Genomic DNA, 12093 nt, shown 5'->3' on the forward strand with positions numbered 1-12093 from the left:
ATAAAATACACAACTAAGTTGGATGATAAATGAAACAGCTGATATGTAATACTAGAATACACTATGTAGGGTCAACGAAGTTAAGACTTGCACACAAACTTAATGGCAAATACTACTTCCTGACTACGGCAACTCATGTAGGACAAACACAACTGAACTTGCAAATGAGTCTTAAAAATTTAAGAAAACAAAATCTGACAATTGAACAGCATGATAAAAAAGTAGGACTTTAAATAGTAATATTTGAAGTGTTTGAATAATATTAACAGCAATGTTGCTGTTAATATTATATATGTATATGGTCAAAGATCACTGGAAACAAGTTAGAAGATCATTTCACAGCAATCCACCTCATGTTAACATTTAGATGTGTGTTCCCTTCAGTTAGACTTGCTGCCTCAGCACGTTGCTGTTTTTGTTGGTGGACTTAATGTCAATGACAGCTTTGGTGTTATTCCTAGACCCTGGAATGCATGTAAAACATTTTTTTGACAATGCAAAGTAAGTCATATTTTCCCCCAAATTAATCATCTCCATGAACAACTGACTCCTCCTTGTTTCATCATGTTTGTCTAGGAATTTTTAATCCTCTGCTGCAATGACCCACTTTCCAAATGAAATGTATTGTATCTCTCTCAGGAGCCTTTAAGCATATACAGTATATAGAGCTAAAGGATCCAGCTCTATGTTCCAGGGGGAGACTTATTTTGATATTTTCGAATGAGTAGCTGACATTTTTAAGGAGTAGAGTGGTTGCAGTAACTCATCGAAAAGTGGAAGAAAAAAAAGTATGACCTCCAGTTAGTCGATTTAGAGTGATAAAACACACTTAAGTAACTAAATTACATCATTTGTGCGCATATGAGTGTGTTTTTATGGGAGTGACTGAGTGCAGCTGTGTGTTTAGGGGGGGGGGCAACAGAAAAGGGCACAGGGGTCACTGGGGGAAAGGAGAAAGGAGGAGGTGAAGACAAATATGAGAATAGCAAAAGCAAGAGACAGGGTTAAAGAAAGAAAATGATGTGTAGTACATACATGTCCTCTATAATGGAAAATTGTTTTTGGCCCTGTTAAAAACTCAGCCCTGTTATCAAAAAGCAGATTGTCTGGAGGGTGTAAACATAGGCAGTGTGACTTTTTGTTTTGAAATAATCTGTCAGGCTTGGTCAAAAGATAGGACTCAGATGCAGAGTAGGGAATAATTCGTCAGGCTTTTATTTTGAAAGCTTCCTTTCGGTTAGAGTGTCCGCCCTGAGATCGGTAGGTCGTGAGTTCAAACCCCGGCCGAGTCATACCAAAGGCTATAAAAATGGACCCATTACCTCCCTGCTTGGCACTCAGCATCAAGGGTTGGAATTGGGGGTTGAATCACCAAAAATGATTCCCGGGCGCGGCCACCGCTGCTGCTCACTGCTCCCCTCACCTCTCAGGGGGTGATCAAGGGTGATGGATAAAATGCAGAGAATAATTTCGCCACACCTCGTGTGTGTGTGACAATAATTGGTACTTTAACTTAACCTCCAGAGTCAGGGCAATTCAATATAGGCTATAACTAAACAAGTCGGTGAAAAAGGTTCCAAAAAAAAAGGAACAACCGAAAATCATTCCAACAGGAGGAAGAAACAATGGCTATGAAACTTCTACACTTTCTCTAATCTAATAAAGGTTAACAAAAAATGTCACTCCAAAAATTTAGGAAAATAAAAAACTGTAAGAAAAACTGAAAACTCACCACTTCGGCTGTAAAACTAAATAACACAAAATCACTTTGCTGAGGAGGAGAAAAAGACAACTCAAAATAACAACAAAGAAATTCAGGATCAAGGTAATCAAACACGAGACGAGGCAAGGCACGGACAGGAGGCTAGAGAGGCACGAATAAACGAGACAATCTGGCACAGAACAAAGGGAGGCATGGGCTTATAAGACACATGAGGGTAATGGGGAACAGGTGGAAACAATCAGGGGTCAGGGATGACGTCAGACTGATGACACAAAAGGAAGGGCAAGTGATCTGAAACAAGAGGAGTTACTTTTCAAACTAAAACATGCAATTCACAAGACATAAGAAACCAAGACAAGACATCCCTCACCGCGGTGTGACATAATCCACCAGAACACAAGACGACTCTGAATATAAGACAGACGTTTTCTTTTTTAATGTTTTTTTTTTTTTTTTTTTTGCCTTTGTTTTCTGGAAAACTATTTTTTAAGACAAAATCAACGACAACAAAAAAATGGGTTTTCTTATTTAATGTTATATTTGTTTTATTACCTTAAATTTCAGGAAAATTGTTTTTAAAGACAAAATAGACAACAACAAAAACATCTATTTTTCTTTTTAATGTTTGAACTTTTTTAATTACCGTCGTCCATTAGAGATCTAATGTTACTGATATTGTGTCAAACGTTACTAACCCAAAGAGCTGCAAAGGACAAGTACAATTTTGAAAATAAAAATACAAAAATCATGTCTTCAACAATTGTACATCCATTCATTTTCTTCCACTTATTTTGGTCCAGTCACAGGGTAAGTACTCTCAGTCGGGAATCCCATACTGCCCGGTCTCTGGCCAGTTCCACTGGAGGACCGCTGAGTCGTTCCAGCTGCGAGCCATAATCCCTCCAACGTGACTTTGGTCTACCAGGGGGCACCCTTCTGGCTGGGCAAGCCTGGAACAACTCACCAGCTAGAATAAAAAAGACATCATATTTCTTTGCTGCTCAACAATTGTTTGATGACTGCTTCATTGCTCACCATTCTCAGCCTTTGAAACACTTTTCAAGCATTTATGATGCATCTCTGTAGGTCAGGGCCGGCCCGTGGCATAGGCCGTATAGGCAAATGCTAAGGGCGCCGTCCATCAGGGGGCGCCACGCCAGTGCCACAAATGTTGGAGAAAAAAAAGAAAAAAGTTGGTACTATTATTTCTAAATACAAAAAATAATCCCACGTTAATTAAAATGCAAAGTAAAGCCTATATAATAGAAATATTATTTGTTACAACATTACGCCCCCCCGCCCCCTCCCTTCCCGTATCATGACTCTTTTTGGACGTCACCACATCAAAAAATCAACACAAGATGTCAAAACGGCCAAAACTGTCAGGTGCCCAGGGAAGAAATAAGAGAAAAGAAGAGGAGGAGAAACGAGAAAAAGACAAGAGGTAGCAGGTAGGTAACGTTAGCCTACATGAAATTATTTGTCTGTTACAGAATGTGATAGTAACCTGGCTTTTTAGCATTAAGCTAATGTTACATGATTCGGCAATTGCTAATCAATAAATAGCTAGTTCTGTTTTAACGTCGGGTTAATATTGTGGAGGGGGCTAAATTGTTATGGAAAATAATAATGTAACGTTAGGTAATTACAGTACTCCCACCTTACATTCCTCAGGGACATTTGTATTAGATCTTTTAAGCAGGTGTTTTTTGTTTACATTGTTTTTGCCTTCTGGTTAGCTAATGTTTGCCCTGCAGGTAATAGTCACTTTTCCACCCCTTTATATATTAGGTATAGTTGTAAGCCTAGTTGTTAAAGTGCACATCATTAATGTAAATTAAGCAATATGTATGTAAAAATTATTGTATTTCATATATTCATTTTTTATTTTTTGCATTCATTTATTTATTCATATTTTTTTTATCTTGTTAACTATTCTGATTGTTAATTTGCTTTCTTTAAGTAAAAAAAAGGTCAAAGACAAAGCTATTCGGTTTCTTGTGAGTATATACACTTCACTGCCGATGTGGGGGGGGCGCCACCTAAAATCTTGCCTAGGGCGCCAGATTGGTTAGGGCCGGGCCTGCTGTAGGTCACTGGTGTGTGGGAGTGACAGGAGGAAAAGCTCTGACTCATTTGATGCCACCTGTTGGTTCGCATGAAAAGGTTTCTAGACCCCTGAATTTCGATCGACTAAAACACTAGAAATAATGTGCCACAAACTACAGGATAGTGATTCTCAAACTGTGAAACGTCTCCATCTAGTGGTACGCCAAATAATCACTTGATTAAAGTACAGTGTTTAATTCTCCAATATTCAAACACAGCGTTACTGTTCAAACTGTATGTAATGTTACAGTGTCAACAAATATTATATATACTTGTTAAATAAAACCTCTGCCTTTTTTTAATGCATACATAGGCCTACTACGTTACTGGATTTTAATGTTGGTTACATGGAGAGCAAAGTTTTTTCTGAGGTGGTACTTGGTGAAAAAAATTGAGAACCACTGCTGTAGGATGCTTCGGAGTCCTGCCTTAAATAATCGAAGATAACCAAACTGTTGCATTGACAGCAAGATACCACAAGCGAGCTCATCAGCCATCCATCATTTAGCAGAGTTAGGAAGGAGGGAATTGTGGTGGGCGAGAGTGGGAAGTTGAAGAGGGTGAAAGATTGGGAGGATGTCCTGTTTGGGTCATGAGCTTCAGTGTTTTTTTTCCCGTTTTTTTTTACTGTGGGAAACCGTCTGTTTGTGTGGGTACCGCTTTGCTCTCTTGTGAGAAGGGACTTATTTCAATGGTCCACAGTTCGACAGTTGTGACTTTAAAGTAAACAATTTGAGTAGGGAGTTGAAACAGACCACCATGTTAGTTAAATTACTATTAGAATTCCAGAACAAAAATATATTGAGCGCCCCGTATACACCACAAAAAGTTAGTGACATTTGGTAGACATTTCTGGATGAAACTAAATTGCAATATAGTGGAACCTGGATTTACGAACGCCTCATTGAACAAACTTTTCAATTTACGACTCACAGACCGAATAAAAATATGCTTTGGTGACTGTACGAACCTTGTCTCAATATATACATGTTTCACCCACCCACTTGTTGCTCCGCAGCACATCCATTGTGATCAAGCTCTAGTGCTCATTCAGTTTACACAGCAATGTTGTCGTTAGTTAAAGTACCAAAGTACCAATGATTGTCACACACACACAATGTGTGGTGAAATTTGTCCTCTGTATTTAAGCATTTTTACAGTTTTGTTCTAGATTTGCTAGCTGAAAGAAAGAAAGCCATGGACCATTGATATATGTTTTGAAACATTCAGGAAGTATCCACAGCATTGTCGACACAGCCTTCTGTCCGCCTCCCCCTTTCCTCCACTGCACACCAAGAAAATTAACAGACAAGGTAAAGTGGATTTTTTTCCCCTAATCATTGCAGCGAGCTGAGGAGTTGAGGAGTTTTGTGATTTTAAACTGAGTGCACCACAGAGATAGTTATAGTGTGTGTGTGTGTGTGTGTGTGTGTGTGTGTGTGTGTGTGTGTGTGTGTGTGTGTGTGTGTGTGTGTATATAAGGAGGACAGTTCAGCTAGTTGTCTATGTTTTTGCTTTGTTATTAAATATAAAGTTGATCCATCACCCCCTTGTTATGTTTGTGTAATATGAAGTACTCTACATCACCTTTTATTGTGTTCAAAGTGTACAAACTGTCATCATTGGGACGGCGTGGCGGGGTCGGGAGAGTGGCCGCGCCAGCAACCTGAGGGTTCCTGGTTCAATCCCCACCTTCTACCAACCTCGTCATGTCCGTTGTGTCCTTGAGCAAGACACTTCACCCATGCTCCTGATGGGTCGTGCTTAGGGCCTTGCATGGCAGCTCCCGCCATCAGTGTGGAATGTGGGTGAATGTGGAAAGTGTCAAAGCGCTTTGAGTACCTTGAAGGTAGAAAAGCGCTATACAAGTATAACCGATTTACCATTTATCTTTCGTTTCTTGTTTGTGCTGGTCTTGACCCCGGAATGCAGACATGGCAGGCGATAAGCAGGTAAAAATGTTTTAATGACAAAATAAAAACAGTGCACAGGAGGCATAAGGAAATATGCTGAATGGAGGCACAAAGCACATAAGTCAAGCAGACAGAGGACAAGGGCTGGCATGAGAAACTGCCTGACTAGCAACCAGGGAGAGGTAAGTCCTGATTGGCAAACAGGGGCAGGTATGTCCTGATTGGCAACCAGTGACAGGCATGTCCTGATTGACAATCAGAGACGGGTGAGGGAGCCCAGGACTCTGACTAAATTGGTGGCAAATGGAGGAAAACAGGAAGTGGAAACAACAAGTAAGGGGGCTATACAGGAAATGAAAACTAAATACATGAAACATTTTTGGGTTTGTTTGCTTTTTTCTGTGATTCATGATCTAGTTCCGATTGTGCACGTTTATTTTGGTGGCTCTTACTGTTTTGTTGGTGTTTTCCTGTAACTGCTTCACGCCTGTACCCTGAACACTTTTCCTCTCACCTGCTTTCAATTGGGCAATTAGGTCTATTTAAGTCGAATCTAATCCACCATTCTTGGTGGACTTTGTTATGTATGGATGTACTCCTTGTGGACGCTTCTCCTGATGCACGACTTGCGTTATATGTTTTTCTGAGTTCCAGCATCCCGTTATTATTTTAGTTTAGCTTGTTTAGTTTCGTTTGAATAGCATCCTAATGCTTCCAGAGGACTTCCCATCTCTTGCATTTTTTGTGTGTGAAATCTCCACATAAATACTTTAACCTGCACGATGCCTCCTTGGTTTTCTGCATCCTGGTAACACGCCAGTAATTGCCGTCATGCGACCCGAGCATCACAAATATTTTGTATTCAACAAAAAGTTTTCATATTACGCTGAGAAAGACACTGAAAAGGTGTGTTCTTGTCTCTGCTTTGGCGCCATGTTTTGACGAGTTCGCTCACTGCAGGTGCTGCGGGTTTACAATGTACTTCCTGTTTTGTGCCGAAAGTATATTCATCCATTGTGTTTTTGCTCGAAAGGATTCTTCATTCATCACTCCAAGCAACGCCTGTACGTTTTACAATATAACTAAAACAATTCATAGTTACGAATCCGTGTGACGTCTGTAGGAGTGCTTTCATGCATATTTGCACGTGGTATCGTAATGTAATCAAGCTAGCGATGTCAGCATTATCGAATATCCTAACACATTTACGAGTATCTGTCTTAGTATTATTAAATTACAATGGCATTCTTTTTGTATTGTTTCAGTTTCGTAAATTCACCAAATGTCGTTGTATTATTGAGTCTGTTTAGCTGATCGGACTCATCAGCCACAGCAGGCGTTGTCGCTGAGTTTAAACTTGACCTCTGGACTGGCGCAGTTTCCATAGTCGTTACGACTGACGGAGGCCTGATGTTAGCTGATTGGAGAGCTAGCTTTCACAACTTGTTGGTCCATGACTATGACTTCTGTTTTGTTTGATTCATCGTGTTACTGACACCGTTTGGAAACAACTAAGGTATGTAAATAAATATTTACAAATATCTTTCACACCAGCTTATAGTCCAGTGCAGCTAATATATGTAAACAAAACTTTTTTTTTTCTTCTAAAATTTGGTGGGTGCAGCTTAAATACCGGTAATGTTAATTGTAATGACACAAACTTTTACCAAAATGTTGTCGAGGCCGGAACCCATCACTCATGTTTACAATGTTTCTTATGACGACATTTGCTTCAATATACAAACTTTTCCATTTTCAAACCCTTTTCAAAAATCACTTGATTTTGTAACTCAAGGTTCCACTGGATAACCATTACAGGTGAACTTTATTTGAGCTTTTCCAAATTGTAACATTTCAATTTTTTTTAACAGTGCCATGTCATTGTCAGGCATTAAATTGGTGGGTTGCAATCACGTGACCTCGAGATACAGCAGGGCACTTCTAGGTTTCAGGCTTTCTAGAGCTCCCTGAGGCTATGTTTATGAATGTTCTCATTCTTCCAGGTCATTATCATCTCAGGGCATTCAATCGATCCCAACTCGACTGTTTGGTTTGTCTTAGAGGACCTTTTGCCGCTCATTTGAGTAGGCTTCATCAGTTCGTGCTCATAGACTTACAAACCCCGTTTCCATATGAGTTGTGAAATTGTGTTAGATGTAAATATAAACGGAATACAATGATTTGCAAATCCTTTTCAAGCCATATTCAATAGAATGCACTACAAAGACAAGATATTTGATGTACAAACTCATTAACTTTATTTTTTTTGCAAATAATAATTAACTTAGAATTTCATGGCTGCAACACGTGCCAAAGTAGTTGGGAAAGGGCATGTTCACCACTGTGTTACATGGCTTTTCCTTTTAACAACACTCAGTAAACGTTTGGGAACTGAGGAGACACATTTTTTAAGCTTCTCAGGTGGAATTCATTCCCATTCTTGCTTGATGTACAGCTTAAATTGTTCAACAGTCCGGGGTCTCCGTTGTGGTATTTTAGGTTTCATAATGCGCCACACATTTTCAATGGGAGACAGGTCTGGACTACAGGCAGGCCAGTCTAGTACCCGCACTCTTTTAATATGAAGCCACGTGTCAGGAGTTGTAGGTGACGAAACCGAAGATGCAGAGAAGGTGGAGGGCATTGTGCAGGAAAACAAGATTTAATGTTCATAAAATAAAGGAAAAAACACAAACCAGGAACTAGGAACAGGAAACAGGATGCCAGGAAAACAGGAACTGGAAGACGAGGAACAAAAAGACAGCAAGCTAAAAAACAGCTACAGAATTAAGCTTACCGCTACCGCATCCAGCTACACTGACAACGACAAGTAGAAATGACAATGGCAATGACAGGTCAGAACGACAATAATCCAGCAGTGACTGGAGGAGAAGGTAGGTTTAAATAGCATGGAGGAAATAAAGACAAACAGGAAAAACTCAAAACATAACTAAACTGTCAGTGACAAACCTGACAGTAGCCCCCCTTCCCACAACGGATACCAGACGTTCTAGGAACCCCCCCCGCCCCCCCCCCCCAAAAAAAAACAGTCCAAAGTCACGGGAGGGTGGAGGGAGGACAAGGAGGTGGGCCACCAGGCCAAGTGTTCCCGCAACCAGCGGGGAAGAGTCAGGTGGCGACGGCGAGTTGAACGCCGCCGCAATTGGCGAGGCGGTCGCCAATAGAACGACCACGTTCGTGGTTGATGAGAGGATGGTGGCGCCCTCTGCTGGCCCACCGGGGAGGATGGTGGTGGCGCCCTCTGCTGGCCCACCGGGGAGGATGGTGGTGGCGCCCTCTGCTGGCCCACCGGGGAGGATGGTGGTGGCGCCCTCTGCTGGCCCACCGGGGAGGATGGTGGTGGCGCCCTCTGCTGGCCCACCGGGGAGGATGGTGGTGGCGCCCTCTGCTGGCCCACCGGAGTGCATGGTGGCGGCGTCTGCTGGCCCACCGGAGACGATGATGGTGGCGCCCTCTGCTGGCTCACCGGAGACGATGATGGTGGCGCCCTCTGCTGGCCCACCGGAGACGAGGATGGTGGCGCCCTCTGCTGCTGGCCCACCGGAGACGAAGATGGTGGCGCCCTCTGCTGCTGGCCCACCGGAGACGAGGATGGTGGCGCCCTCTGCTGCTGGCCCACCGGAAACGAGGATGGTGGCGCCTTCTGCTGCTGGCCCACCGGAGACGAGGATGGTGGCGCCCTCTGCTGCTGGCCCACCGGAGACGAGGATGGTGGCGCCCTCTGCTGCTGGCCCACCGGAGACGAGGATGGTGGTGCCCTCTGCTGCTGGCCCACCGGAGACGAGGATGGTGGCGCCGTCTGCTGCTGGCCCACCGGAGAGGATGGTGGTGCCGTAGGTTGTAGACCCACCGGAGTACATGGTGGCGTCTGCCGGCCCACCGGAGTGCATGGTGGCGTCTGCCGGCCCACCGGAGTGCATGGTGGCGTCTGCCGGCCCACCGGAGTGCATGGTGGCGTTGTAGGTTGCAGACCCACCGGAGATGATGGTGCCGTCTGTTGCAGACCCCTCGGAGATGGCGCCGTATCTTGCAGACCCACTGGGGCGAGAAGTAGCTGTGCCTCCCCAGCTGCATTGCTACTCATAGCCCCCCCTCCCCCCCAAGGGACGGATCCCAGACGTCCCCAGATAGGCCCACAGACGACAGGGGTGGGTGGGAGAGGGCTTGAAAAGCGGCGGAACTTTTCTTCAAATTAGCCATTAAGTCCAAAGCTTTGTTAAGCCTCTCCGCCATGGACATCTCTGCGAGATTCGAATTTGGCTGGATTATTATGTCAGAGTTTGTAGGTGACGAACCCCAAGATGCAGAGAAGGTGGAAGGCATTGTGCAGGAAAACAAGATTTAATGTTCATAAAATAAAGGAAAAAACACAAACCAGGAACTAGGAACAGGAAACAGGATGCCAGGAAAACAGGAACTGGAAGACGAGGAACAAAAAGACAGCAAGCTAAAAAACAGCTACAGAATTAAGCTTACCGCTACCGCATCCAGCTACACTGACAACGACAAGTAGAAATGACAATGGCAATGACAGGTCAGAACGACAATAACCCAGCAGTGACTGGAGGAGAAGGCAGGTTTAAATAGCATGGAGGAAATAAAGACAAACAGAGGAAAAACTCAAAACATAACTAAACTGTCAGTGACAAACCTGACACCACGTTGATGTAACACGTGGCTTGGCATTGTCTTGCTGAAATAAGCAGGGGCGTCCATGGTAACGTTGCTTGGATGGCAACATATGTTGCTCCAAAACCTGTATGTACCTTTCAGCATTAATGGCGCCTTCACAGATGTGTAAGTTACCCATGTCTTGGGCACTAATACACCCCCATACCATCACAGATGCTGGCTTTTCAACTTTGCGCCTATAACAATCCGGATGGTTCTTTTCTTCTTTGGTCCAGAGGACACGACGTCCACAGTTTCCAAAAACAATTTGAAATGTGGACTCGTCAGACCACAGAACACTTTTCCACTTTGTATCAGTCCATCTTAGATGAGCTCAGGCCCTGCGAAGCCGACGGCGTTTCTGGGTGTTGTTGATAAACGGTTTTTGCCTTGCATAGGAGAGTTTTAACTTGCACTTACAGATGTAGCGACCAACTGTAGTTACTGACAGTGGGTTTCTGAAGTGTTCCTGAGCCCATGTGGTGATATCCTGTACACACTGCCTGAGGGATCGAAGGTCACGGGCTTAGCTGCTTACGTGCAGTGATTTCTCCAGATTCTCTGAACCCTTTGATAATATTATGGACTGTAGATGGTGAAATCCCTTAATTCCTTGCAATAGCTGGTTGAGAAAGGTTTTTCTTAAACTGTTCAACAATTTGCTCACGCATTTGTTGACAAAGTGGTGACCCTCGCCCCATCCTTGTTTGTAAATGACTGAGCATTTCATGGAATCTACTTTTATACCCAATTATGGCACCCACCTGTTCCCAATTTGCCTGTTCACCTGTGGGATGTTCCAAATAAGTGTTTGATGAGCATTCCTCAACTTTATCAGTATGTATTGCCACCTTTCCCAACTTCTTTGTCACGTGTTGCTGGCATCAAATTCTAAAGTTAATGATTATTTGCACAAAAAAAAATATTTATCAGTTTGAACATCAAATATGTTGTCTTTGTAGCATATTCAACTGAATATGGGTTGAAAATGATTTGCACATCATTGTATTCTGTTTATATTTACATCTAACACAATTTCCCAACTCATATGGAAACGGGGTTTCTAGATTGGTCAGATAGTCCAGCGGCTGGTGCCAAAACCCCAACTATTTATACTCCAAAAACCAGGAGGGTGTGCCTGTGCAAGGATGGTTTCTTCACTGTCAAAGTCAACGACAGTCTACTGTTTATTTAGGCTTATTTTGAAAGGTTTACAAGCAAATACAAAAGTGATCATGAAAAAATATTTTAAATTGGATGGAGTGGATTTTTACACACTTAAGAAAAATTTATTTTTTAAAGATTTAAACCATTTATCATCACTTCACTTGACACTTACAATATTTAGACAAGAAAAGATTGGAGGCACATCATGTCTTTACATCTGAGAGGTCCACAAATTAAACATTAATCCGTGAAAGACAAAGTCGGATTTATTTGTGCATCGGTAAGTAACGTATTTGATTGACATAACGAGTGTCGTGCTGCTGTGACCGTAACGCTAATGAGAAAAAAGATATGGTTTTTTTAAGTTGATTTCCTGCTACAAATATTAATCTCATCTACAATTCATATCTGTAGTTGTTTTTATGCTGCAAAGTTCATATTTTATCTCATCATTTAGCTGTATTAAGTCCCTGTTGTTCAGCAATGTTT

At 42.6% G+C, this 12093-nt stretch overlaps 1 protein-coding gene across 2 annotated transcripts in view; it reads right to left on the reverse strand.

Moving 5' to 3' along the window:
• Positions 1–1720: 1720 nt before the first annotated feature.
• The window catches only part of LOC133609761 (receptor activity-modifying protein 3-like), a 156712-nt gene continuing 146339 nt past the window's right edge, over positions 1721–12093 (reverse strand). The window contains exons 5-6 of one of the 2 annotated variants that reach the window (XM_061965658.2): positions 2759–2848; positions 1721–2690 (exon numbers count right to left, since the gene is read on the reverse strand). In XM_061965658.2, the coding sequence (XP_061821642.2) occupies positions 2783–2848 (66 nt within the window). In that variant the 3' untranslated portion in view covers positions 1721–2690; positions 2759–2782. Of the gene's footprint in view, positions 2849–12093 lie in introns of both variants that reach the window. The other variant, XM_061965657.2, reaches the window with a different exon arrangement.

Source organism: Nerophis lumbriciformis, linkage group LG07 (assembly GCF_033978685.3).
Source record: "Nerophis lumbriciformis linkage group LG07, RoL_Nlum_v2.1, whole genome shotgun sequence".
NCBI lineage: Eukaryota > Metazoa > Chordata > Actinopteri > Syngnathiformes > Syngnathidae > Nerophis > Nerophis lumbriciformis.